General features: G+C 37.6%; 4 protein-coding genes across 6 annotated transcripts; 2 read left to right on the top strand and 2 right to left on the bottom strand.

Annotated features, from left to right (window-relative positions):
* The first annotated feature begins 3,050 nt into the window (after window positions 1–3,050).
* On the top strand, window positions 3,051–7,420 carry LOC18590998 (Protein kinase superfamily protein). The gene is made up of 10 exons (XM_007016883.3): window positions 3,051–3,248; window positions 3,474–3,619; window positions 3,725–3,863; window positions 4,509–4,580; window positions 4,674–4,817; window positions 4,910–5,050; window positions 5,135–5,709; window positions 5,955–6,145; window positions 6,227–6,359; window positions 6,468–7,420. The coding sequence occupies exons 2-10, from the start codon at window positions 3,511–3,513 to the stop codon at window positions 7,064–7,066; spliced, it is 2,103 nt and encodes a 700-aa protein (XP_007016945.2). The 5' UTR covers window positions 3,051–3,248; window positions 3,474–3,510; the 3' UTR covers window positions 7,067–7,420.
* A 199-nt stretch (window positions 7,421–7,619) lies between these two features.
* Window positions 7,620–12,324, bottom strand: EOL2 (ETO1-like 2). Its single transcript, XM_007016882.3, has 4 exons — window positions 9,927–12,324; window positions 9,272–9,563; window positions 8,884–9,193; window positions 7,620–8,312 (listed from the first exon to the last, which is right to left on the bottom strand). The coding sequence occupies exons 1-4, from the start codon at window positions 11,885–11,887 to the stop codon at window positions 8,059–8,061; spliced, it is 2,817 nt and encodes a 938-aa protein (XP_007016944.3). The 5' UTR covers window positions 11,888–12,324; the 3' UTR covers window positions 7,620–8,058.
* A 2,441-nt stretch (window positions 12,325–14,765) lies between these two features.
* On the bottom strand, window positions 14,766–17,693 carry LOC18590996 (pentatricopeptide (PPR) repeat-containing protein). Its single transcript, XM_018127122.2, has 2 exons — window positions 16,354–17,693; window positions 14,766–15,811 (listed from the first exon to the last, which is right to left on the bottom strand). The coding sequence occupies exons 1-2, from the start codon at window positions 17,092–17,094 to the stop codon at window positions 15,038–15,040; spliced, it is 1,515 nt and encodes a 504-aa protein (XP_017982611.2). The 5' UTR covers window positions 17,095–17,693; the 3' UTR covers window positions 14,766–15,037.
* Window positions 17,694–20,859: 3,166 nt separating this feature from the next.
* LOC18590995 (uncharacterized) lies at window positions 20,860–22,641 on the top strand. Of its 3 annotated transcripts, none has more exons than XM_088810142.1 (5): window positions 20,860–21,268; window positions 21,371–21,447; window positions 21,536–21,572; window positions 21,680–21,779; window positions 21,952–22,641. In XM_088810142.1, the coding sequence occupies exons 1-5, from the start codon at window positions 21,043–21,045 to the stop codon at window positions 22,457–22,459; spliced, it is 948 nt and encodes a 315-aa protein (XP_088666268.1). In that variant the 5' UTR covers window positions 20,860–21,042; the 3' UTR covers window positions 22,460–22,641. The 3 variants fall into 3 exon arrangements, with proteins under 3 accessions (XP_088666268.1, XP_088666266.1, XP_017982443.2); XM_088810140.1 differs by having other exon boundaries at window positions 21,949–22,641; XM_018126954.2 differs by having other exon boundaries at window positions 21,880–22,641.
* Window positions 22,642–23,087: the final 446 nt, after the last annotated feature.

The raw sequence follows: 23,087 nt of genomic DNA, 5'->3' as shown, positions 1-23,087 counted from the left end.
TGTTTCCTGACAGAAACTTGGATGCCAAGACAACTAGACAAAGCCCTTACCAGAATAAACAAACAGAACTATGAATTTCCCATGAAGCTCTGATGTCGTCCTCCCTGATTACTTATAATAGCAGCAATCTGTGCCTGTAAAGAGAAGGCTGTGAATTCATATTCAGAGAGTGATTTTAAAGAGTATTTTAACATCTTGGAGTAGGTTAGTTTTGAAAAAGAACTCAATACTCAAAACATGTCAACTTTGTGATTGTAACCTTTTCGGAAAGAGATATTGATGTAGAAGTTGATTAAGATCGTAATATTGAACTGATAATAGAAGATTAAGAGAATAAATTATGCTTGATGTTGGTAATTATAGGCATGGAGGACACCTTGACAGGGACTTCAAGGCTAATCTGATTAGCCTCATGGCTAATGCAGACAAACAGAAAATTACCTACAAAGCAACATTTCTGAAAAGCCTTCAATGGAAACTACCATGGAATCGAAGTCTAAAGAAATTAGCTGGCCTGTCTCTCAGATGGGTCAACACTGTTATCTTTTTGTCTTCCATTTTTATCTTATTCTGCTTGTCATTTCTTTTCTACTAGGAACCCTGACTGCATGAACATATGCTTCCAGGTTAAAAACTCTTCTCTCTCCTTTTGCATGTCGATTGCTCAACATAATGCCTGTCATTCAAGTTGATTTTTCCTAGGAAGTAAAATGGCTAGACAAGCTGCTTACAGAAGCTGAGCCTTCTTGGGCGCAGGATGAGCAAATTGCAATCCATTGCTTTCTGGGTTTTCTCCTATCCAAGAAGCCCATCTCAACTCTACTTAGTTTACAACAAATATTCTCTGCTTAAGATTTGAGCCAGGCCTACCAGTCTTCTTGGTGTCGGTTGACTGATGATCTTCATCAGGTTACACGTCACATGTAAGAAATATCAGCAAAACAATATCTGACGGCTGTTTAACTTTGTATTATAGATTAAGACTTTGCATGAATATAACAAATCAAAGGATAAATATGTTTAATATTCACATGGAGCACGAAAATGTCACAGCTAGAAAAGGTCGTGCGGCATTTTCTCTTGTCCCAGGGAGGTTGTCTTGTCTATTCTACAAGGTGAACAAACCGAGCCCACTTTCAGGTCATGAGTCCGACTCTACTCATAAACCAGACACCTAGAAGAGGAGGAAGAAGAAGCATTCAGGTTTAAGTAACTATGGCCCACAAACCAGACCGTGGCACAAGGCTTTGCACCCCCTCTACACCTAGTGTGCTGGTGGTGGTGGTCCGGCCATGGGTCCAGCCCCCCATTGAGGCTCTCCATGTGTAATCATAAGTTAGAAATACAGAGCTCAATATCAGACAATCCAAACATAAATTAACAAATTGGTTCTTGGTTTTTGTACGCTGGACTGTCAATTTCTTCGGTGCACCAAATGGCTTGTTGTCATGCACCAATGGAGTTAGCTTTGTTTACCTTTTCCACATTTACGTAAAGGCTATATACCAGTAAAAAAATAAATCCAAATTTACATTTTGCAAAAGGTAACCCTTGTTTTATTTGAACTTCCTCCCAAGTCCTAACCATAGAATATTTCAAACTAAGCATTCCAAATCTTAGAATTAATCCACTAATATCCATTGTTAATTACTCAAAATGTAATCTTGGGTTTAAACTTTGTCTTTGGAACAAGTTAGTTGATCAATTAGTCAATTAAGTGAGTAGTTAATTTCGTCTTACGAGGTTTCCTTCACGTAATCATAATAGGATCATGTCTTTTATACCTTACAAGTAAAGGTCAGGGGTCATTGTGCCTTAAGAAGGATGCCTATGATCCATCACCAGGCAACTGGTAAATAAAACAAATTAAAAATTACAGCTAATTAAAGATGAATTTATCAGAAATAAAACACATTTAGAACAATTACAAAGTAACACTGAGCCATCAAAATCATATTCACAGAAGCTTAGACATCATTTTCTGTCTCTCACCTTTCATAGTATGCACAAATTATACCCCCTTTCCCAACCTTTGGAACTTACCTTCAAAGCATGTTCTCCACATTAAATTATTATCAGATTTACAACATATGGGTATCTTTCTGTTCACTCTTTTTTTTTTTGGGGGGAGGTTGAATATTATTTAATTTGATATACCTGGCAAAAATCCAAGTGGGGTATAAAAATATTTTATTTTGTTGAATTATTTGATCCCAAGTTATCTTCTAATGGCTTGTCCTGTGCAGGCCAGGATTGAACAGGTTTTGAAAATGACCATTTCAACAGCTGACAGGCACGTTGGAAATGTAAGTGAAGTTGGGAATGTGCCTGATCCATTCAGGTTGGCTCTCTTTGTACCAGTCCTGAGATCAGGGTCAATGAAAGTTGGTTCAGATTTTCGGACAGCTGAGCATGGGTTCTAACATGTCCTAAGTTTTGGGTTAGACTTTTTTAGACACCACAACCAGTCAGAAGACGGCAAGGAAGTATGGTAATCTGTTAAAAAAAATGAAAAACATTGTTTAGTTTATGTTGGGGTGTCTGACTTGTTAAAGACATTGTGGCATAGATTATTGACAAACAAATGATGGTTAATTCTTAAATAGATTAATTAATTTAAAAATTCTTTATAAAAAGAAATGATTACGTTACATATGCGTATTTATCATGTTTGGATTCAAATATTCAATATTATAGATAAAAATATAATTGAATTTAAATATCATATATTCAAAAAAAATAATATCAATGCTTTATTTAAATTTAAAATAGATACAATTTCAACTCTAAATATAAAACACCTGAATTGTATATAATAGGATTGAGTTATAAGAATTCCCCGATAATAAGATATCCATCTTCATCCCTTACTAACACAAGCCCTGGGTTGAGCTTTACTTGAGTTGTCAGATTTTGTAAAATTCTCCATATTTTTTCTTCCACCATTTTAAACTTTAAAAATGGTGCAGTAAGTTTTATTTTTCAGACAATTTTGGAACCAGTGAGTTAACAAAACAATGAAACTGTTTACCTAGGCAGTAGTGAAAAAGAAAAGAAGAATATTCACCATGTGAAAGGCACGTGGGGGGATTTCACAGGACGGCGCTATAAATATGGAAAGGGCGGAGAGGGTCAATCCCATCAGCAAGCAGACAAATCAAAATTCCAACAGCTTGTGAATCCGCCGAAGAAGACCAAACTAAGAACCCAGTTTTACATTTTCTTTTTCTTTTGTCTCTGTTAAAACCGTGAGTGTCTCCATGTCTTTGGGTCTTGTTGAAGAAGTTTATTCGGTTTTAACTTACAAACGGTTTCATTTCATATAATAAATAATCACCGATATGCACACGCGCTTTCTTCTCTTTTCGTCCAAATTTGCTAGCAGCCTCTAAGCAGGCTCGAAGAAGCTCTGTAATAGTCTTTGTATCTTTCTGTCTGTAATATATATTTGAATCTCTTTGTTTTCTCAAAAGTTGATAGGAAAAAGCTTGGAAATCTTCTTGTTGGGACATGGATGGACGGTGGGGATTCAAGCTGTTCAAGTTCAGGATGATGTTAATGCTGGTCTTGTCACTGTTTGATCAGAACATGAGCTTTTCCTCGGCTTCCAACAGTGAAGGTAATATACCAATGACCATGGCATGTGGCTAGCTTTGCATGTCCGTACAGTTTCTTGAGGCCCTGAAACAGATATATCTGTGTGTGTGTGTAAAAAATGGCGCAGGTTTGGCTTTGTTGAGGTTCAGAGAGAGAGTGGTGATCGACCCTTTTGGTGCTTTGTGGAACTGGAAGGAAAATGATGGAGAGATTGATCCCTGTTCTTGGTTCGGGGTCGAGTGCTCCGATGGAAAAGTAGTCATTCTGTGAGTTTCTCTTCTCTTGCAAATTTTCTCACTCTTTGGTGTTATTTTGTTTGAAGATCTGCTCATTTTCATATAATTATACAAATTAGAGGCTACGGTTAATGTTCTGGATAATCGTCTGCCATTATACTTTCTAAACTAAGCTATCCTAGAACTAATGAAGCTTGTTTCTGTTTGTAAATTTTAGTATTAGAGTACCTAGTATAGTTTACAGAATTAGATCCAAATTTGTAAAGATTTAGGGGGAGATATTGTTGATATGAAAACATTCAGAATCCCTTTTGTTAATGGTAGTTCGTTGGGTCATCTTAGATTCCAGGTCTTGGCAAGCTGATTAACAATTTCAAGGCATGCAGAGTCAATTACTGGAATTTGGCTCTTTGTTGATTCTCAGAGTGATTTTTCTCTGAAGGGGTAAAAAGGGTTTTGGTTGTTGCCTGATGTAGAAGTTGCTCATGAAGAATTGAATTGGATATAAAGCTAAGATATTGATAAGATAACCAACTGCTTATTGCTTCCATATGATGTACAACTTACCTGTTGTTGCAGTTTCCTGGCTTTTCATTCCATTGTTTTTTGATGAAGTGATTCCAAAAATATCTGGTTTAGATGGTAACCCTGAAGTCAGATCTATGCTCCTTGCAGAAATTTGAAAGATCTTTGCCTTGTTGGGACCCTGGGACCTGAGGTTGGGAAGCTGGGGTATTTAAAATCTATGTAAGTCTTACCATTAGTTGATTTATACTTTTGACAAATCTTCTTTATCTAAACCATTTTCTTACTGCTGCTTTCGATCTTGCACAATTGCAGCATATTGCGCAACAATTCTTTTTCAGGAACCGTTCCTGAAGAAATCTGGGAATTGAAGGAGCTGGAGGTGTTGGATTTAGGATACAATAACTTTAGTGGACCATTTCCATCTAATTTTGGCAATAATCTTTCCCTCACAACTCTGTAAGATCCTCTTTTCAGGTTGTTTATGTTCAGTTTTATTTTATTGCGGCTTTTTATTTAGTCCTTTTTTTTCCAATTTGTTCTTGATGCAGTTTACTCGACAACAATGAGTTTCTTGGCAGCCTAGCACCTGAATTGAATGAGGTTAAGAAGCTTTCCGAATTTCAAGTAGATGAGAATCAGCTGACTAATGGTGCTACTAGACCATCTTGTAAAAATGGAGGTTTTCCTCGGTAAGCAAGTGAAATTGACACACTATCTTCAGATGCTGCTACAGTGTATTAGCCATTTGCTTCATGACATCTTCTCATTGCTAGGAACATTGCGCAGCCAGAAGATGTAGTTCACTGGAGGCGGCTGCAGCAGGTAGTAGATACCTCAAATGCAGTGAAAGCCAATGAAAGGGATTCCCAACTGTCACCATCACCTTCAATTGCACCTAATCATCTGTCTTCACCATCAGAATCCCCATTTTCACCTTCAGTGTCACCTTCACCATCATCCTTGTCACCATCTCTATCTCCATTGGAGTCGCCATTTTCGTCTCCAGCAGCGTCCCCCTCTAGTATCTTTTTGCCACCTTCACCTTCACCTGCACTAGCACCGACTCCAGCTTCACAACCTCCTGTTGATCCACCAGTATTTATCTCTGAACCACCACAATCACATGGTGTCCCTACCAATTTCCCTGCTTCAACTCCAAGCCAAATAGCAGATGAGAGTTCTGACATAAAGCATCATATGGTTCTAGTTTTGGTTGCAAGTATTGGGGGTTCTGTGTTTGTTTTGATTTCAGTCCTAGGCATTGTCCTCTTCCGAAGTAGCAAGGTAGTTACCGTAAAACCTTGGGCCACTGGATTAAGTGGGCAGCTGCAGAAGGCATTTGTAACAGGTATGTTTCCTTCGTTTCACAATACTTCGCATGCATTTCTTGCTATAAATATATGTAGCCCAAAAGGCATTCTTTTAGGCAATTTACATCGAACTCTTTGGCAAAACTACTATATGTGCCTTTTGGCTCAGAATTTTGGATTAAATTTGTTCTTTGTGAAACGAAGATGGGGTTTTTGGAACCTCTCTCTGTATCAGCATAGTCTACAGATTTGCATCATCTTTATATTGGTGTCTGCATTTCAGGTGCACCAAAGCTCAAGCGATCAGAACTTGAAGCAGCCTGTGAAGATTTCAGCAACATAATTGGCACTTTTTCGGATGGCACAGTCTATAAGGGAACTCTATCAAGTGGGGTTGAAATAGCCGTGACATCAACTGCAGTTGCATCTCGTGAAGATTGGTCAAAGAATTTAGAAACACAATTTAGAAAGAAGGTACTGCCATATCATGAATCACTGTAGTCTTTAAAACACTTCCTAGACCATTGCTGAACCTCGATGATTTCATTCCTTCAGATAGACACATTGTCTAAAGTGAACCACAAGAATTTTGTGAACCTCATCGGCTATTGCGAAGAAAATGTGCCTTTCACAAGAATGATGGTTTTTGAGTATGCTCCTAATGGAACACTCTTTGAGCATCTACATAGTAAGTCCTTTTAACCCTTTAATCTGTAGCATAAGAAGAGTGTTTATGAAATGATTCCAAATAAACTGATAATGGCTTGTATGATGCTGAATTCTGGATTTCTTGCAGTACAAGAAGCCGAGCACTTGGACTGGGGAATGCGATTGAGAATAGCCATGGGAGTAGCATACTGCCTTGAGCACATGCATCAGCTAACTCCACCTATAGCCCCTAGAAACCTGCAGTCTTGCTCTGTCTATCTGACTGAAGACTATGCTGCCAAAATATCTGATTTCAGCTTCATGAATAATGCTACCGCAGCCAAGGTGGGATCAGCTACCATGGAGCTCTTAGAATCCCCATCAGCAGATGCAGACAGCAACGTTTACAGCTTCGGTGTAATATTGTTTGAAATGATAACTGGTAGGATCCCATATTCGGTTGACAATGGCTCTCTTGCAGACTGGGCCTCCGACTATTTGAGAAGGGACCAACCCTTGAAAGAAATGGTGGATCCAACTCTTAAATCTTTCCAAGAAGATGAGCTAGAGAAACTTTTTGAAGTGATTAAAAGTTGTGTTCATCCTGATCCTAAAGAGAGACCAACAATGAGAGAAATCGCAGCTAAGTTGAAAGAGATCACAGCAATGGGACCTGATGGAGCAACTCCAAAACTATCTCCCCTTTGGTGGGCCGAGCTTGAAATCCTGTCTACAGAAGCAAGTTGATCAGTGAAGTTGAAACCTGAATAAATTTGCATTCTCTTTTTTCCGTGTTTTTGTTGTTGGGTTCTGAACCATATGGAGTTTCGGGTAGATTCTGGTTTCTCTAATCTAATGCCTGGTAAGGAGAAATGATTCTTTGTATATACTGAGAGAGGAAGAGTTGCTGGCCTTGGTTTGCTGCTACTACATTCTTTTCGTTTTTTTTTCCCTTTCCATTTCCTCATTTGTTCATTCATATGTTAAAATGGGTTGTATAAATTCCAGTACAACAGCTTGGGAGATGAATAGATGTTGATTCTCTTCCCTTTATCCTGTATCAGTATGTTTTAAACCATCTGATCACTCTTACCTCCGAAACTCTTCTACTTTCTATCATCTTCTTCATTAAGCATGAAGTCAAGTGGCCTTGGAGAGCTGTTGGAAATAGACTGGAACTATATCATTTGAGGGACAAAAGAGAGAGGGAGAGAGAGGAACATGGAGGGAGAGATTCAGTTGGTAGAAAAGGAGAAGTTTACCAGAAGGCCTACCAAATTGCAAGCAAAAGAAGATAAAAGAACCAAAAATTACAAGCTAAAATGAGATTTAAGCCTGTTTAAATCTTGTTCATGTACAAGACGATTTAAGAGTAGTAATGACAAGAAGTCCTTCTCGAATGATAAGATATTTGGTGAACTGTATACCAATTTTTTTTTTTTTTTGTAAGCAATGACTAGAGTTACAACATTGTAAACTCTTTAACCTGCATCTCTTGCCACTATCATGAAGAATCAATTCTGTCGCATGAAACTAATGATTTCCAGGAAGATGGAGGATAGGCTGCGTGTTCTATTTCACCACATCGTTAGTTCCATATTGCTCATATTTACACGCAACTCTCATGGTCTTAATAACCATTGTCATTCAGCAGCTACATGCTTACAAGCCCATCATTTCCAGGAAGGAAACAAAGCTATGTGAAAAGACTCCATGATTCTTTTCCTTGTTGCTGACAACTAACTCCCCATGCCTCTCACATTTTCTTGTGGATGGGTGGCTCGGTCCCGTGCTCTGTTATACAGATCAAGAGTATCCATATGGTTTGGGTCCAAGCAGAGAGCTGCTTCACAATCACAGAGAGCCGAGTTGAGATCACCTATTGACTCGTAAAATGCTGCTCGAAGATGAAGCATTTGCAGGTCAGGCTTGAAAGCTATGGCCTTTGAAAGCTCTTCAACTGCTTCAGTTTCTTTTTGGTCATCCATTAGCACTGATAATAAAATAATGCCGCATGTCAACACTGATTTTAAATTTCTCATATGACAAAGATGTATTGAAGTAAAAAATTTTCTATAAAATAAACAAAAACTGGGGCCAATAGAAACAGACAGTATGATTACAGAAATATTATCCCCCTGCTATATATTAAAATAGAAAATTGGAAGAAGATCATTTTTTCTTGGCACAAAGAAAACTAGGCCAGTAAAAGATCGATGTTCCATCTTTACAACATATCTAGATATGTACTTCATGTCCTTTCTTATAATCAAGTCATTAAGAATAGGGGAAATGGGTGCCTATAGAACTCTAAGGGAAGACTTGCTTAGAGTGATTGATCATGTACACCTTGCCAACAGTGACAATTGGTGCAAGAAGCAAGAAGCACTCAACCTACTTAACCTAAAGAGTCCCAAAAATCTTTGAAGTTCAGCTATTTCTCGGATTCAGAATGAGTCTTTCTTTGTAAGCAAGAAGTCATGCATGCTCAAGAACCAAGGAAAAATATGGGTCTCCAACCAGAATCATATTTCATAAACTGAGAAAAGAAATTAGAAAATTACCAGCTGCCCTGTATCTGTATGGGTATGTTCGAAGTGGATCCAGTTTTGTTGCCATGTTGAGATCATTCTTTGCCATCTCACGATCACAATATTCAGATCGCTTTTCATATGCTGAGGCCTTATTATGTGCCTTCTCTATTAGCTTGGACATCTCATCGTATGCAGCTTTTCGCTGATTTCTTAATAAATATACACGTGCTAACCCTTGATGAGCTCTTGTATGCTTGATTTCAAGAGCATTCATATAGCAGTTTGCAGCTTGATCCAGTTTACCACAATCCACATAGATGGTGCCTAAATTATTGAGTGCCTGCACAAATATTACCATAGACAATCAAATATGTATGATGATGGTCAAATGACAGAGTCCAAACATAGATTTACTCACTTGTCCTTTCCGAAGACCATCAGAAGGGCATCTAAGGGCTTCCTCCAGAAGTTGAATGACATAAGAAGAAGATTCAGGATCCAGACTCGAATCTGCCAATGTGTACGCTTTCAGGAAAAAGGCTTCAAATGACCTCTGAATCAATATGGACTTCTCAGCTCTAGCAAGAGCTTCTTCCCGATTGCCAGTGTCATATAAAATCCATCCTTCATAAACTAACTTTTCGTGCTCAGAACTAGAAAGATTATGAGCCAATCGCAAACATCGCATAGCAGCCTTCTGACAATTTAGCCTGCAATGTTAATTGATATTCAGTATTCTTCATCTCATCAAATATAGAAGGATAAAAGCTGAGAACAATTACATCCCAAAACAGGAAACTTTGAACGGAAAAAGACATCAGCTAAAAGAAAACAGAACAAGACATGACACCAATATCCTGTACACAGGTATAAGTCTATTATCTCAACTTAAAGCAACATGATTCCTGTATAAGACAGCATTTGAATCACTATGGATTCTAAAAAATCCAGATGTCTATTTTGAAGACCAAAGGATTCTAGAAATCCAACAACCTTATTAAAAATCCATAGACAGAGCAAGAATTGCAGTTCAATAAGACACCTAAACAAAAACTTGATAAGAAAAAACTTACCTCAAAAGAAGCAGAGATTGCCGAAACCTCAGGAGGCTTTTTCCAGGATCATTAACCAGCATCTGGTGAATGACAGCTAGAGAGCCAATATCATCTACAGAAGACCATCGCTCATAAAGCTGCATCCAGCAGTCAGCCTGACTTCCCTGCTGAACCTTATGGTTTAGGAGCTCAATCAAATCATCCCCGCTTATTTGCTCATTGAACATCCTGTAATTTGGCTCCAAAGTTAACAGTGCTGTAATATCTCTCAAAGCACTTCCATAATCCTCAATTACTATGAAGAACCAAGCTCGCAATTCTAGGCAGTCTGGTGCAAGCTTGAATCCAATGATTCTGTCAATCTCTGAAATAGCAGCCCTAGTTTGCTTCTCCTCTGCCTTTGAGACTGCTCTATATTTATATGGGAATGACAAGGTGGGATCCAATTCAGTTGCAATGTTCAAATCAGCAATCTTATCCTTCCCAACATTATACAAAGACCGTTCTTGGTACATCCACCCAACTGCTTTATACTCAGAGATAAGTGAGCTCATCAACTTATAGGCTGAATACTGTTGCCCTTGCTTGTACCTGGATCTTGCCATACCAGCTAATGAATAAACATGACCTGCCTCTGTAGCTGCTTCAAAACAATATTGAGCACTTCTATACTCTTTTCTCTCGAGCAACACACAACCCAGTTGATGCAAAGCAAGAGCCTTCTGCCACTTTTCTGTGGCACATTCTCTCAACCTTTCCAACAACATCACTGTTGCATTTGACACCATATTTTCTTCCATAGCCACCTGGCTTAGGAAATAATACAAGAAGAAAGAAGCGTGCCCAGCTGATGCCAATCTCTCCCTTGCCTCAAAGCTACAAAATATTTTCATCACTTTGGGGTTATAAAGAGAACTTGGGAGCTCTCTTAGCAGCACCTGCAAACATGAAGCTACTAGAACATTTGCCCTTTCCTCTAACCCATATTCAATAAGGACCAATGCATCCTCTATACAGCTTACTAAAGAAGCCAAATGAATATCACAAGCAGACTTCATTTCCTCACAACAGAACCTATTTGCAAAAGATAAGAGCTCCAGAACAATCTCAGGAGAAAACAAATCCACCCTCCTATTCCTACTGTACAAATCCACAGCTCTCATTCCCTCTACAGAGATACCATTTTGAGAAAAATCAATTTTATAACTTTTTGACTCTATGAAACTCCCATATAGCATTGTCTTAAATGGGCTGGAAAGTGCAGCAATCTTAAATCGAATACAATTTATCTCCTCATTGCAAACATAAAAGGAAATATCACTATCTTCTTCCAATGTCAAACACTCATTCCCCTTAGAGATTTGCGCATCAGCAGACTTGGTACACTCTTGATAACACTTGCAGTGGTCATAAATTGTATTTGGATCGTACCCAGATACCAGAGCAGCCTTGGGACATTCAAGAATGAACCCATTACAATCCATGGGAAATACGCCATCAAGCTCATCTTCTCTCCTCTCATACCTTAACCAAGCTGATAGAACTACCTTTGAGTGCACGTCAAAGGCATGTTGCCTTGCAACACGGAGGCACCTTCTCAGTAACTTAAGATCACCGAGGCTACCCAAAAATGAGTACTGTTCAATGCATATCAATGATTTCTCTGATTCTAAACAAGTTTCGAACCGGCGGTAAAGATCAGCTAAGGTTTCTACTAATTGAATTTGTTTTAAGTGAGGTTCTATGGGTGGTTCAAGAAGGTCAGCTCGAGGGAGTCCAAAAGGAAGCAGAGTTTTAGCTGCTGAGACAGAACTGGCTTTATTGGATTTGAGTTTTGACCCTATAAATTTGACTCTATGATTATTAAGCTTACCTGCTGTGGAAGAAGAGCCAGTGGTGTTAACAACAGTGGTATCTGGTGGATTCAAGGCATGAACTTGAGTGCTTTTGAATCTTTCTATTAGCTTAATGCCACGCATTTTCTATTCAGTATATACCATATGGTGGTTTTTCTTCACTCTTTCAAGCAAAATTTACTAACTTCTACTGACATAGAAATGTCTGGTCTTTGGCTAAAAAAATCAACAAACAAAACAGAAAGAAAAGAGCTTTGAGGAAAAAATGGTTGTTTACCTCCTTTCTTTCCTTCTTCAAGCACCAGGGAAACAGAGAGGGGAAGGTGTGATGCAGGGGCAGAAGCCCAACAAAGGGAAGAAAAAAATTTTGCAACAAGTACTACTCTTTGAGTTTCCTTTCTCTTTCTTTCATAGGATAGATTCTTCTGAGCTTTCTCCCTCCCTCTCTCTCTCTCTCTTTCTTATGGAAAACAGTGAGCCTTATTATTATAAAACTTTGGCAGTTTTGGTGTTGGTGTTACCAGAAAGAAAGATGGCTAATTTGGTGGCTAACTCCAATGCCAAAACAAAGACCAGGATGGAGCCGGTTTCCAATGGATTATTACCATGTCAGCATCAAAGGGGAGATGAGAACTGGGACCAACTCAACTTTGTCAACTGGGTGCTCATAAGTTGATTTCTTCTAATGAAGGTAACTTAAGGTTTAACTATTGATATATTAACATTAGAAAAGATGGATTAAATTGGGTATATCTCAAAAGGTTAAGCAAAGGTGGGTGGCTTTGGTTGCCCTATGGATCATGTTACATGTAATGTAATATGGTCATGGGTCTCATCAAACACTAGACAGATCCTACAGTTGAGGACGCTGTTTTCAAATTTTCAACGACAATCTCGTTCAAAATTTAAGATGTTTGGTGCTTAATCATTCAACAAAGGAAATGGAGTAATTCATGACAAGAACCACATGTATTTAGGCCAGACTTTATCCATCAAGCCAACAGTTCTTTGTGGTGAAATACAATGTCAGGATTTATATTTAAAGTATTGTTCATGTCCGTGATATCATAAATATTTATGTTTGTCGAGGATTGACTGCAATTTGAGTCGAAGAGATTAAGCTTCAAATATAGTTGTCCAACAAAAAAAATAGGCCAATAAATGTGATAAAGCAGATATCTTCCATTATGTGTTCATTTTCCTTAGTAAGTTTGGTTTTTCTCTGGCAGACACCATTTCTATCAAGAATAAATGTTAAACAAAAAAAAAAAAAAAGGAAACAGTATTCTGTCCTCATGTAGCAGAAAAGACTAATAGCTTGGTGTGCTGCTATTGGTTCAGATGTCTAAATCATGGATGTTCCTGCATATTTTCTTAACCTATTAAGATAATTTTATTCACCAATAGAAAATAGATTAAGATAACAAGGCACAACCCCATTAATTAAATCACATTAAACTATAAAGTAGATCTGCCAAGTGCCATGCATATGCCAAGATACATTGGTAATGATTCTCTAAACAAATGAGAATTAAAAATGGAGGAATGAAAACATTGGACCAAATTATTTGAAAGGTTAGGTAGCCAAATAGATCTAAGTACATCTTTTTTCATAAATTAACCGTTCTCTTTCTTCCGTGATGAGGTTCTGAAGTTGATTGGGTGAATAAATGACTTAAGGTTCTGGTGAACATCTCCAGAATGTTTATAGACATAATTTACAAGTTGCAATACCATATGCCAAAAAAGGTGCCCAACAACAGAATATATCCTGGTAGAAAAGGAGGAGCATAGAGCCAAGACAGTATGATCACGTGGCTAGGCCCCCCTGTGAGAATTCTGCAATCAGCCTGTTTTCTTGCCTGGACATTTTGATTGAGAAAGAGAGAGAGGAGCAGGCCCAATTTGCAACAAAACAGTGCAAATTTCCATGAACTGTTAAATCAAGGTTTTCTAAGAATCTTTGCAGTTCTATGAAGGAAGCCACAAACCAAAACCCTTTTAACACCAACAGGGTTGAAAAAAATTTATTGGTTTGACCGAATTTTAGCCATAATGAGATGATTTTACCAACTCAATATACATTTTTCACTGCTGATTTTCAATCATCAATGGTCCCAGTCTTGCCAGTTCTCTGGTAGAGTGTAAAACACAGACGATGAAGAACTGGATAGTCTAGATTCTAGAGCTGCTTTTGTTCTTATCAGGCGGCGGTGAAAGGATAAGATGGAAAAGGATTGACCCCTTGCAATCTAAACGAGAAAATCGGCAGCTAAGAGTAATGGTTGACACGAGCAAGAAGAAGCGAAATCTCTTTGCTCTTCCTTGCCAACATGTGCAGACGAGGGGGTAAGGTATATACATCATCCAAGTAGTAGCTGAGAATTATACCATATTCCCTGCAGTTGAGAGCTACCAACATCACTAACAATATATCCTTAACAACCGCATTTCTTGCTTTAGTTAAGTGAAGCTAAATTAGGTAATGCCAATTTCATGCGAGAACATTTGATGACATACAACATACGTAACATTAGGTTTTCTTTACTTCCTAATGTTTAGTTTGGTCATTATATCACTCTTTGTTTTGGTAGAATGGTCTATGCTTTTTAGTAGCAATAAATTACAATTATTGGTGGGACTGTCTAATCCTAGAGGCTGCGAGCGGGCGTACTTGTAGTTAGAGTTAGGACTGCATCCTAAACTTGTGGTTAAGAGTTTTACTGTCCTTAAACAAAGTATTAATGTATATCAAAAACTTTTCTTCATTTTATGTTGTCATGAATACAATGAAATGGACAGATTGCAAATAAAGTGAAGATAGCTGCTGCAATCAGAAAAGATCAGAGCTTGATTGTAACATGTGCAGGAGACTAGCAGATCACCGGGTTCATATTATGTATAGGAAGCTCCGATGGAACTATGACATATTCAAGGGAATAAAGAGGGAAGGGAATAATGCAAGAACGTATCTGTAGCACAAATGCGGTAGTCACATTAGTTACATTTTGAGGAGAATTCTTTATTATGTATAATACATGTATTTACATGACGCCCTAGAACAAAATGCTCAACATGTATTTGCAGTGTTCAATGTTGATCTGCATATTTACCGACCATCCTTGTTCCTTATAATGACTCCAGGGCCACTTAAAGCTATACAAAATTCACCTTTACAAACTCCAGTGTTTTTCCAATGAATTCTTGACCCAGAAAGTATACTGCTTCTAAAAGAAATCTGGGTTCAAGATTGTCATCGCCATTCATCAGCTTTTAAAGCATTTTTATAACCCAAAGCTTATATTTCTTTATATACAGATATATAAGGCAAGGTCCGATCAAACTCGCATCATATAGTCGCTTGCAGAGATTAACATAAGTTTCGATGTTTCCAGGCTGTTGGATCCTTTTCCTCAGTTCCTGCAGAACAGCTGCCCTGTCTAGATATTCTGGATGTAAGCCCCAATCAAGCATTTTAATCACTGTTTCTGCAGCATCACTAATGTGCCCTCCTTTAATGTAACCTCTCAATAGCCACGATAAAGTTTTCTTCCTCCGTAGAGAGCTTGAAACTTCCATTCTAGTAAGCAATCGTGATATGGCACTAGCCTCCTTTTGGGAAGCACAAATAGCTAAAACAATGTCATGAAGGTCTCCATCAGCCTCCTTACCCGCAAGTTTCATTTCCCACAGCTGTCTTTCAGCTTCAAGTCCACGGCCAGCACAAATATACATAGCAAGAAGCCTCTCGTGAACCAACCCAAAAAGTGAAGAAGTTCCCTCTTGAATTGCCCAATTAGACAATCTTAGTCCATCAGCAAGAAGATCAGATTGATACTTTTTTATAAGCTCTACATTTTCCATATCAAGTTCAGCAACCAAACCAGACCTTGCAAAACCTTTCAACTTACGCAAGGCTTTTGCAAATTCATTAAGCTCTTTGACTATTGCTGTCATTGCAATGAGGTAACTGTAAATCTCAGGCTTCAACCCAGATTCTCTAAGCTCAATCACCAATTTGATGGCATCCCTGTAGTTACCCTCAACCTGGCAGAACATAGGTAGATTGGTTATTGACACAGAATGAGAATACAATCTGTCTAACAGATACACACTGGAATAGCAATAAACTGTGACTTTGTGAGAGACATTAAGAACTTGTTTTCAGTGCAGAGTATAATGAAGAATGACAAAGCCCAATTCAGAAACCATTGAAGATAATCAGCAGAAGAGAAAAACAACATTGAACTGTAGGCATTCTGCATATAAAAGCATAAAGTTCTAACTAGTATAACATAGGGATCAAAATATAGTTATAGACAATCAAGAAAGTAATGAACACTTAGGCAACAAACAAAAACAAGAAGGACTAACTAATGACAAAACACAGAAAGCAGCCACCATTAATTCCAAGAACAAGAAGGAAACATAACCAAGTTATCAACAAAAGGAATAACAATGAAAAATCCAACTAACAAGCAAATTTGATTCAACCAATTCTCTATTACACAAAAAGCACAAGAAATTAATCTCTAACACACAAACTAGAATATCTGGATAGGAAAATATGAAAGCTTAAGAGAACATACCATCATCTTCCAAGCAAGATAACCAGTTGGCCCTCCCTTCTGTCCTTCACCATCTTCATCTTCATATGAAATTCCCCGTCTCAAAACCTCCTTCACGAACACAACAGCTCTGTCTTTCTTCTCCATCTCCCAATACATTGAAATCACCTTCTCAATCATACTAAAACCCGGCTTCAACCCCACGCAATCCATGTCCACAAGGAGGTCAACCACATCACCAACATCACCCTCTCCTTCAATCAACTTCTTGACCCAACTACACATAATAGAAACCATAAGTTCCATTGTCTCATTATCAACCTTATTCTCCTTCTTGAGCCACTCAAAGACTTCAAGTGCACACCAAGAATCTCTCCCTTCTTGAGAAAAGTAAACTAAAACCAACTGTAACTCTCTTGATGACAACCTATCATTCATTTCTTCAAGAATATCAGAGGGTTCCCTTGTCATCCTCTCTAGTTCTTCAATTGCCTCAAAAAAGCCTTCACTCATTTCATCCTCATCATCACTTGTTAAAAATTGGTCCAATTCCACCGATTTAAACAGCCTACACTCTCTTGTTTTCGGTTGTATTTTCCTAAGAACAAAGCTCGGATTTTGGTGGTTGCAGATCCTCGTTGAAATTCTTCGAAGACTATGTCTCCAAAAGAAAGTTTGATAAAATTGAGGAGCCAGAAATCGGTGGCTTTGAAAAGGCAAAGATAATTCAGCCAACGAGGTGAACCGACGAGCAAAGGCCATTTGTTGGATATGGGGAGAGCTTGGTCGCCAGTTGAAAGAAGGGGAAAAGAAACAAAATCTTTCAAGAAGTGAGCTTCAGTTCCCGCAAAATAAAGCCAAACCGACGTCTAATACGGGTCAAAAGAAAGCAGCCTGGTCCCTCTGGAGTGAATAGTTTATCTTTTTTCTTCTAATTTTCTACTATTTCTCGGCATCCAAACAGAATCCCAGAGTGGTTCGAGCTGGAGAAACTGAACAGAAAACGACGACAAAAAAAGGAATCCATGAAAAGGGAAACAAAGGGTAAAGATAAGATTCTTGGAGTTCAGCCGAAGAGGCCAAACAATAAACTGCGATGACGAAAAAAGGTATGGGATTTTGGGTGGTGTTGGTGTATCGAACGGGGCAGAGTGTTTTCAAAGGCTGAAGAAGCTCGACTTACCAACTCCCACAGACAAAGCTTACAAAGACGTCACCTTCTGTCGAACCAAGTTTCTGAGCTTACAGTGCGGAGACGTGTCCCAACGATGACTTCTCAGCTAATTTTAGTAAACACCACTGCTTGGGTTTTTCATGGATTTTCTTGCCTCTGCATTTTTGCCTTATCTGGCCGTCCGTCCGAACAATAGGTCAACAGTCCTTTTCGGTTTTTCTATCTCTTGTTCACGTGTGCTTTTCCTAGTAAAAAACCTTGGCCAGATTCCTGGGTATCCCTTGTTGGGCTGATTTTGACTCTTGGGCAAACCCAGAGAGATGAAAAAGTAGAGACTGGGCTAGCTTTTCTGATGCTGAACCCATCCAGTTTCTTGGGCTAGATCCAGGAAATTGTCCATCATTCCTACACTATTCAGAATGTTAATGATTTGATTCAGTTTCGGGTAACATCTTTTCTGCTGCTGAACCCATAAAAGTTTCTTGGGTTAAATGAATGATTAATAATGTTGACGGATATTATGTAATAGGATATTTTATATTATTTAATTTAATTAAATATGATTAAAATATTTTATAATTGAGTTTCGATTTTAAAATTATTATCTATCACGGATTTGAGTAATTCGGGTTAAAATACTTTATCAATTGACATCGTCAAAGATGATGGACATCGGCTATTGCCTTATGCATGTACCATGACACGATGCTGTCATGACAATGCATGTATGATGTATAACCCATGATGGGAATGTGATGGGTAGAGCGAGGACATATATGCTCATTCTGGAATATCGGCTTGATCCGCATATAAAGGTCTACGTATTCTCATGCACTATATTATATAATGTTTAGGTGACATCCCTTGGGATTAAAATAATAGGAGAGGATTGTGCTAGGAGTTGACCCTGTCTACAGTTTTGCAGTGATTGAAGCTTCCCACGTCTCAATAAACACATCAAACAAAGAATTTTTTTTTCCATGTACTGGTTTGATGTCCTCTGTCACATGCAGGTCTGGAGACCTTCGTTTGTCTCTCCCAACAAAAAACAGAACAGCTAAAATGGCACAATTCTTGGAGCAAATCTCAACAACCTAAATTTCAATAACATACACAAAGTTGCTTTATGTGATTGAAATCCATTTTTGATTACTTTAAATTCTTATTCATATGTTTCTTTAATTTTTAAGGTTAATAAGTTTCTTAGAATTCTTTTGATTTAAAATATGATTGAAAGTATAAATTTCAACTGGAAAGATGGTAAATTCGACATATAAGTTTGTAAAAATCGATATTCAACATCAGCAATATGATATTAATGTTTAATTAGCTTTAAATTAAGGAGCATTTTAAAAAATAATATTTAAAGATAAGATATTTTTAAAAATAATTCTATTTATAATTTTAACTATTTTTAGTTAAGTTGGACAAAATTACTCTTAATGAAGTTACACGCTATAATGTTACACGCCATGTACAAAAATCTGTGACAAACCATGGTTAGCGTGTTACACTCTATGTACAAAAATCTGTGACACGCTATGTACAAAAATCTGTGACAAGCCATAATTAGAGTGTGACACGTCATATATAAAAACCTGTGACAAGCCATGGTTAGAGTGTTACACATCATGTACAAAAATATGTGACATGCCATGTACAAAAACATGTGACAAGCCATGGGTAACGTGTAACACGTCATGTACAAAAGCCTATGACAAGCCATGGTTAGCTTGTTACACGTCATGTACAAAAACCTATGAAACTTCAAATCTTCTCAACTTTTTTTTGTTTTTGTTTTTTTAATAATTTGGCACAGATTAAAGTGTTTCTAACATGTTTTCATTAATCAAAATACAAATTTTTTTATCTAAAACACCTATTTTGACTAAAAATAAAATTTTTTTTTGTGAAAACCTAGATTTATAAATTTTAAAATTTTGAGTTTATTGATATCTAGGTCCCGAATTGATTCAATTAAAAGCTATTTCATACATTTGTGATTATTTCTACCGTTTTAATTTTATCCAAAATACGTAAAAATCGAATTTCTCAAATAGCCACCTACTCAAGTACGTTAAAACCATTGCTTGGTGTCTTGAAAGCGTAAGAAAGAGAAATCTGAAAACGTGAAAGAGAAATCGGAAGCATAACAGACGAATGTCGAACAGAGAAATCGATAAAATTTGAAAGACTGGGATGGTGAGAGAGAAATACGAAGCACAAATGGAGAAAAATGAGAAGAAATTGTGATTAATGGTTTAATTTATTTAAATTTATTTTGATAGTTACTTTTAAAATATTTTTATCAAAAAAGATCATTTTTTACAATTTTCTCTTAAATTAAGATTTGAATGGTTTTTACTTCCATTTGCAGTAGGCTATGTTGTCTTGTGTACATGTTGGCCAATAGGCCATGTGAGAGCTATAAAAAGAAGAATCTCCTCCTCCTCAAACATCAAAACATTAATTTCATGGAAGACAAAACCCCCAGAATCAGATAAAAAACCATCATGAATTTTCGTGCTCATGAGAGAATCACGATCATGGAAGCTGTGACTGTCCGAATTTGATAAGAAAAATTTGAAGATCATTGAATCCGATGTAGTGTGTGAGGACCATCAGATCGTATATAATTAACATCTCCTACTTGAGAGGCTGAGGAATCTTGGGAGAAGCCAAGGAAAATACAAGCTTTGTTGTTATTAGGAGCGGTCATATGGTTAAGGGACAAAGACAAATCCGTGATCACCGACAGCAAGAATCAACAGCACAGTCTCCCGCAACACACACCCATAACGTTTCTGTTTTCTAGGAGCTTATCTCACTGTCTCTTCCCGCTATAGGAAAAAAGGATAATTAATCTTTTAACTCCATTAAGCTATCACAATAACAATTATTTAGATAATGAAAGAAAAGTTGAACAAGAATTAGAGAAACCCTTTGGTTTCGATTTTTATATCTAAAAATGTCTCGATCAACTTTAATTTTCAATTTTTTAAAAATGATATCAATGATAGCATTGAGAATTTGTGAATAGGACAGTAGAAAGCATTAAAGACTTACTCATGGAATTGAGGTTTTATGTAAATAAAAGAAAAAACATGCATTGTTTTCCATCTTTGGCTTCATTAGTTATTACCTCATGAACATTGTTCTCCTTGTTCACCGCCCAAGACGGAATCTACTTCTAGTACTTCCCTGTCATTTACCTTTCTACAGTATGACTGCATCCATGGATATACATGACATCACATGTGTTTCTGTCAACATCATCATCACCATCCAAAGAATGAGATCTGGGTCCGCTATGTGTGTAGAAAAATAATTTTCCACCAAGGCTGAGTGTTAGGGTTTTTACTTTCCATTTGGATTAGTTGGAAACCCAGCTCTACACTCTTCCAAGCTATGGAACCTTCTTTATCACACTACTGTTTGAAGAAAAGAAGTGGAGGAATTATCAGAACTTGTTTGATCATCACTTCTGTTTGAATTATCTCATATTTCTTCCACAAGGCTGCTATCTTGCACGAATCATGAAGAGGAATCCATTAAACATGGATGAGGAAGAGGAAGGTGACGATGAAAGGAAGACTAGGAACAGTGCAAGCTCAAGCAACAGCATAGTTGAAGAAGGTGAGAAGAAGGCAACTTCAAGTGGGGTGCGGCCGTATGTCAGATCAAAGATGCCTAGGCTGCGATGGACCCCTGAACTTCATCTTTGTTTTGTTCGAGCTGTGGAGAGACTTGGCGGTCAGGAGAGTAAGATCCTTGAATTTCTTTCCATAATTACTCCTTTTCAAACTGCTTTGTACCTTTAAGATCCTGCTTGTAAATCATATTTTGATATTCTATTTGGTGTAGAAGCAACACCAAAACTGGTCTTGCAACTAATGAACATCAAGGGTCTTAGTATTGCTCATGTCAAGAGCCATTTGCAGGTAATTTGTTATCAAACATTAAATTCTTTTAAGGAAGATAGCACAGAAGTAATTGTTCTGATTTCAATTTTGGTTGTTGAGCATACAGATGTACCGGAGCAAGAAGATTGATGATCAGGGTCAAGGTACAAGTTGACCATACAAACATATGTATCCTAAATTTTACATTTAGGGTTGATTAATCTCTTGGCGTTCTATCAATCTTTCTGATATTACTTTTATGGTATGATAGTTTTAAACAACAAGCAGCTTTTGGGAAGTGTAGATAACCTTTCTCAAAATCTTTGGCATCAGTCCATGCTTCATGATCAAAGGGTTAGTTCTGACTTCAGGTATAGATTGACAAAACCACCCTGAATATCTTTGCGTCCAGAGGTTGAGCTGTTAGTTCTTTTGTAAGCCTAACATCTCTCTCTCATTACTTATGTATAGTGATATTTCAATGAGTGCTTTTCGTGGAAACCATATGTCTGAGCCTTACTTGACTAATTGCATAAATAGTAGAAGGGAAGCTGGTTCTGGTGGTTCAGACATGAATGAAGAACTTGGTTCAAACGTAAGGAATGAGGTTTTCTACATGAACAATAACTTCATCTTCAATCAACGGCCTGCCAGGAAAATGGAAGACTTGCAAGATAAATTACAGTTGCCAGATGATTGTGAAACCATCCAAGCACAAATGCAGCCAATACTAATGCATCCTTCTTTTGCGAACAAATGGCTTGGCGGAAGAGGAGCAGAAAGGCAAAGAATAGCCAAAAGAAAAGCTCTTGGTGGGGACCTTGATTTGAGCCTGTCACTGAGCACAAAGCTGAGGCAAGAAGTTAGGAGAAAAACCTCCAATATTGAGGAAGAAGCTGCCGATAGAGATTTGTCCCTTTCTTTATATTCTCCTTCAAAGACAGAAATGTATTCTGTGAATGTAAACATGGTCTCGAAGAGCAGCAAGTTGAAAGAAGATGATTCTACAATGAATCCTAAACTGTCGAGTACCCTGGATCTGACTATATGAATTGCTGAGAGTTCTAGTCAGATCTTGTTGGTACTTGTACAAGACAAAATCATAGATTGGTGTCCGACATGCACTGAAGAAGTAATGCCAAACCTTTTTATGATTTATGCTGTCAATTTTCCCATGCTCAAAGGCATGTATTTGCAATAAAATTTCAATTGCCTCTAGTTCCAGGCCAGATCTCCCTCAGTTTTGTTTCATTTTCTCTTTTTCTTGCTAACATAACACACTAGACTAAAATAGTTTTAGCCTGAGAGCCTGATTCTAACTCAGATCAGGCGGCTTAGGACGTAGGAGTAGGAAGTTTTGAGTCGAGGTTTTAGGCTCTATCTGCAGTGCCCAGTGCTTGATTTATTCCCAGCAATTGGTTGTTCGTGGTGAGAAGAAAAGTGCGTTAAAATACATATGTATTTCACAGGACTACAGCAACCAAAAACATGCAAGCCCCAGATCTCTGTCACAAAATATATAGTGCAAATGAAATTTAGATCATATTTGCTTGTCTTAGCTTTTCCATTGTTCAAAAACATTTCAGCTTGATATATAATTAAAGTTAACACATAGAAAAAGACAGTGATTAAAGATCAGAGAAAGAGAACGAAACCTCAAAACATATTTGGAAGATGAA

The sequence above is a fragment of the Theobroma cacao genome, chromosome 9, assembly GCF_053813885.1.
Source record: "Theobroma cacao isolate CCN51 chromosome 9, ASM5381388v1, whole genome shotgun sequence".
NCBI lineage: Eukaryota > Viridiplantae > Streptophyta > Magnoliopsida > Malvales > Malvaceae > Theobroma > Theobroma cacao.
Note: the sequence above shows the minus strand (reverse complement) of the source record. Positions and strands in the feature narration are given on the sequence as shown.

What these genes read in the sequence shown, in the direction of transcription:
- LOC18590995 (XM_018126954.2), top strand. Translation starts at nt 21,043, where the DNA reads ATGAAGAGGAATCCATTAAACATGGATGAGGAAGAGGAAGGTGACGAT. An exon ending in GATTGATGATCAGGGTCAAG is followed by an intron (nt 21,573 to 21,679) that starts GTACAAGTTGAC and finishes ATGGTATGATAG; the next exon opens with TTTTAAACAACAAGCAGCTT. An exon ending in AGGGTTAGTTCTGACTTCAG is followed by an intron (nt 21,780 to 21,879) that starts GTATAGATTGAC and finishes ACTTATGTATAG; the next exon opens with TGATATTTCAATGAGTGCTT.
- LOC18590998 (XM_007016883.3), top strand. Translation starts at nt 3,511, where the DNA reads ATGGATGGACGGTGGGGATTCAAGCTGTTCAAGTTCAGGATGATGTTA. An exon ending in GATGGAAAAGTAGTCATTCT is followed by an intron (nt 3,864 to 4,508) that starts GTGAGTTTCTCT and finishes TGCTCCTTGCAG; the next exon opens with AAATTTGAAAGATCTTTGCC. An exon ending in AATCTTTCCCTCACAACTCT is followed by an intron (nt 4,818 to 4,909) that starts GTAAGATCCTCT and finishes TTCTTGATGCAG; the next exon opens with TTTACTCGACAACAATGAGT.
- LOC18590996 (XM_018127122.2), bottom strand. Translation starts at nt 17,094, where the DNA reads ATGGCCTTTGCTCGTCGGTTCACCTCGTTGGCTGAATTATCTTTGCCT. An exon ending in ATCTTGCTTGGAAGATGATG is followed by an intron (nt 15,812 to 16,353) that starts GTATGTTCTCTT and finishes ATGTTCTGCCAG; the next exon opens with GTTGAGGGTAACTACAGGGA.
- EOL2 (XM_007016882.3), bottom strand. Translation starts at nt 11,887, where the DNA reads ATGCGTGGCATTAAGCTAATAGAAAGATTCAAAAGCACTCAAGTTCAT. An exon ending in CAATCTCTGCTTCTTTTGAG is followed by an intron (nt 9,564 to 9,926) that starts GTAAGTTTTTTC and finishes TTAACATTGCAG; the next exon opens with GCTAAATTGTCAGAAGGCTG. An exon ending in ATACAGATACAGGGCAGCTG is followed by an intron (nt 8,313 to 8,883) that starts GTAATTTTCTAA and finishes TTTTATTATCAG; the next exon opens with TGCTAATGGATGACCAAAAA.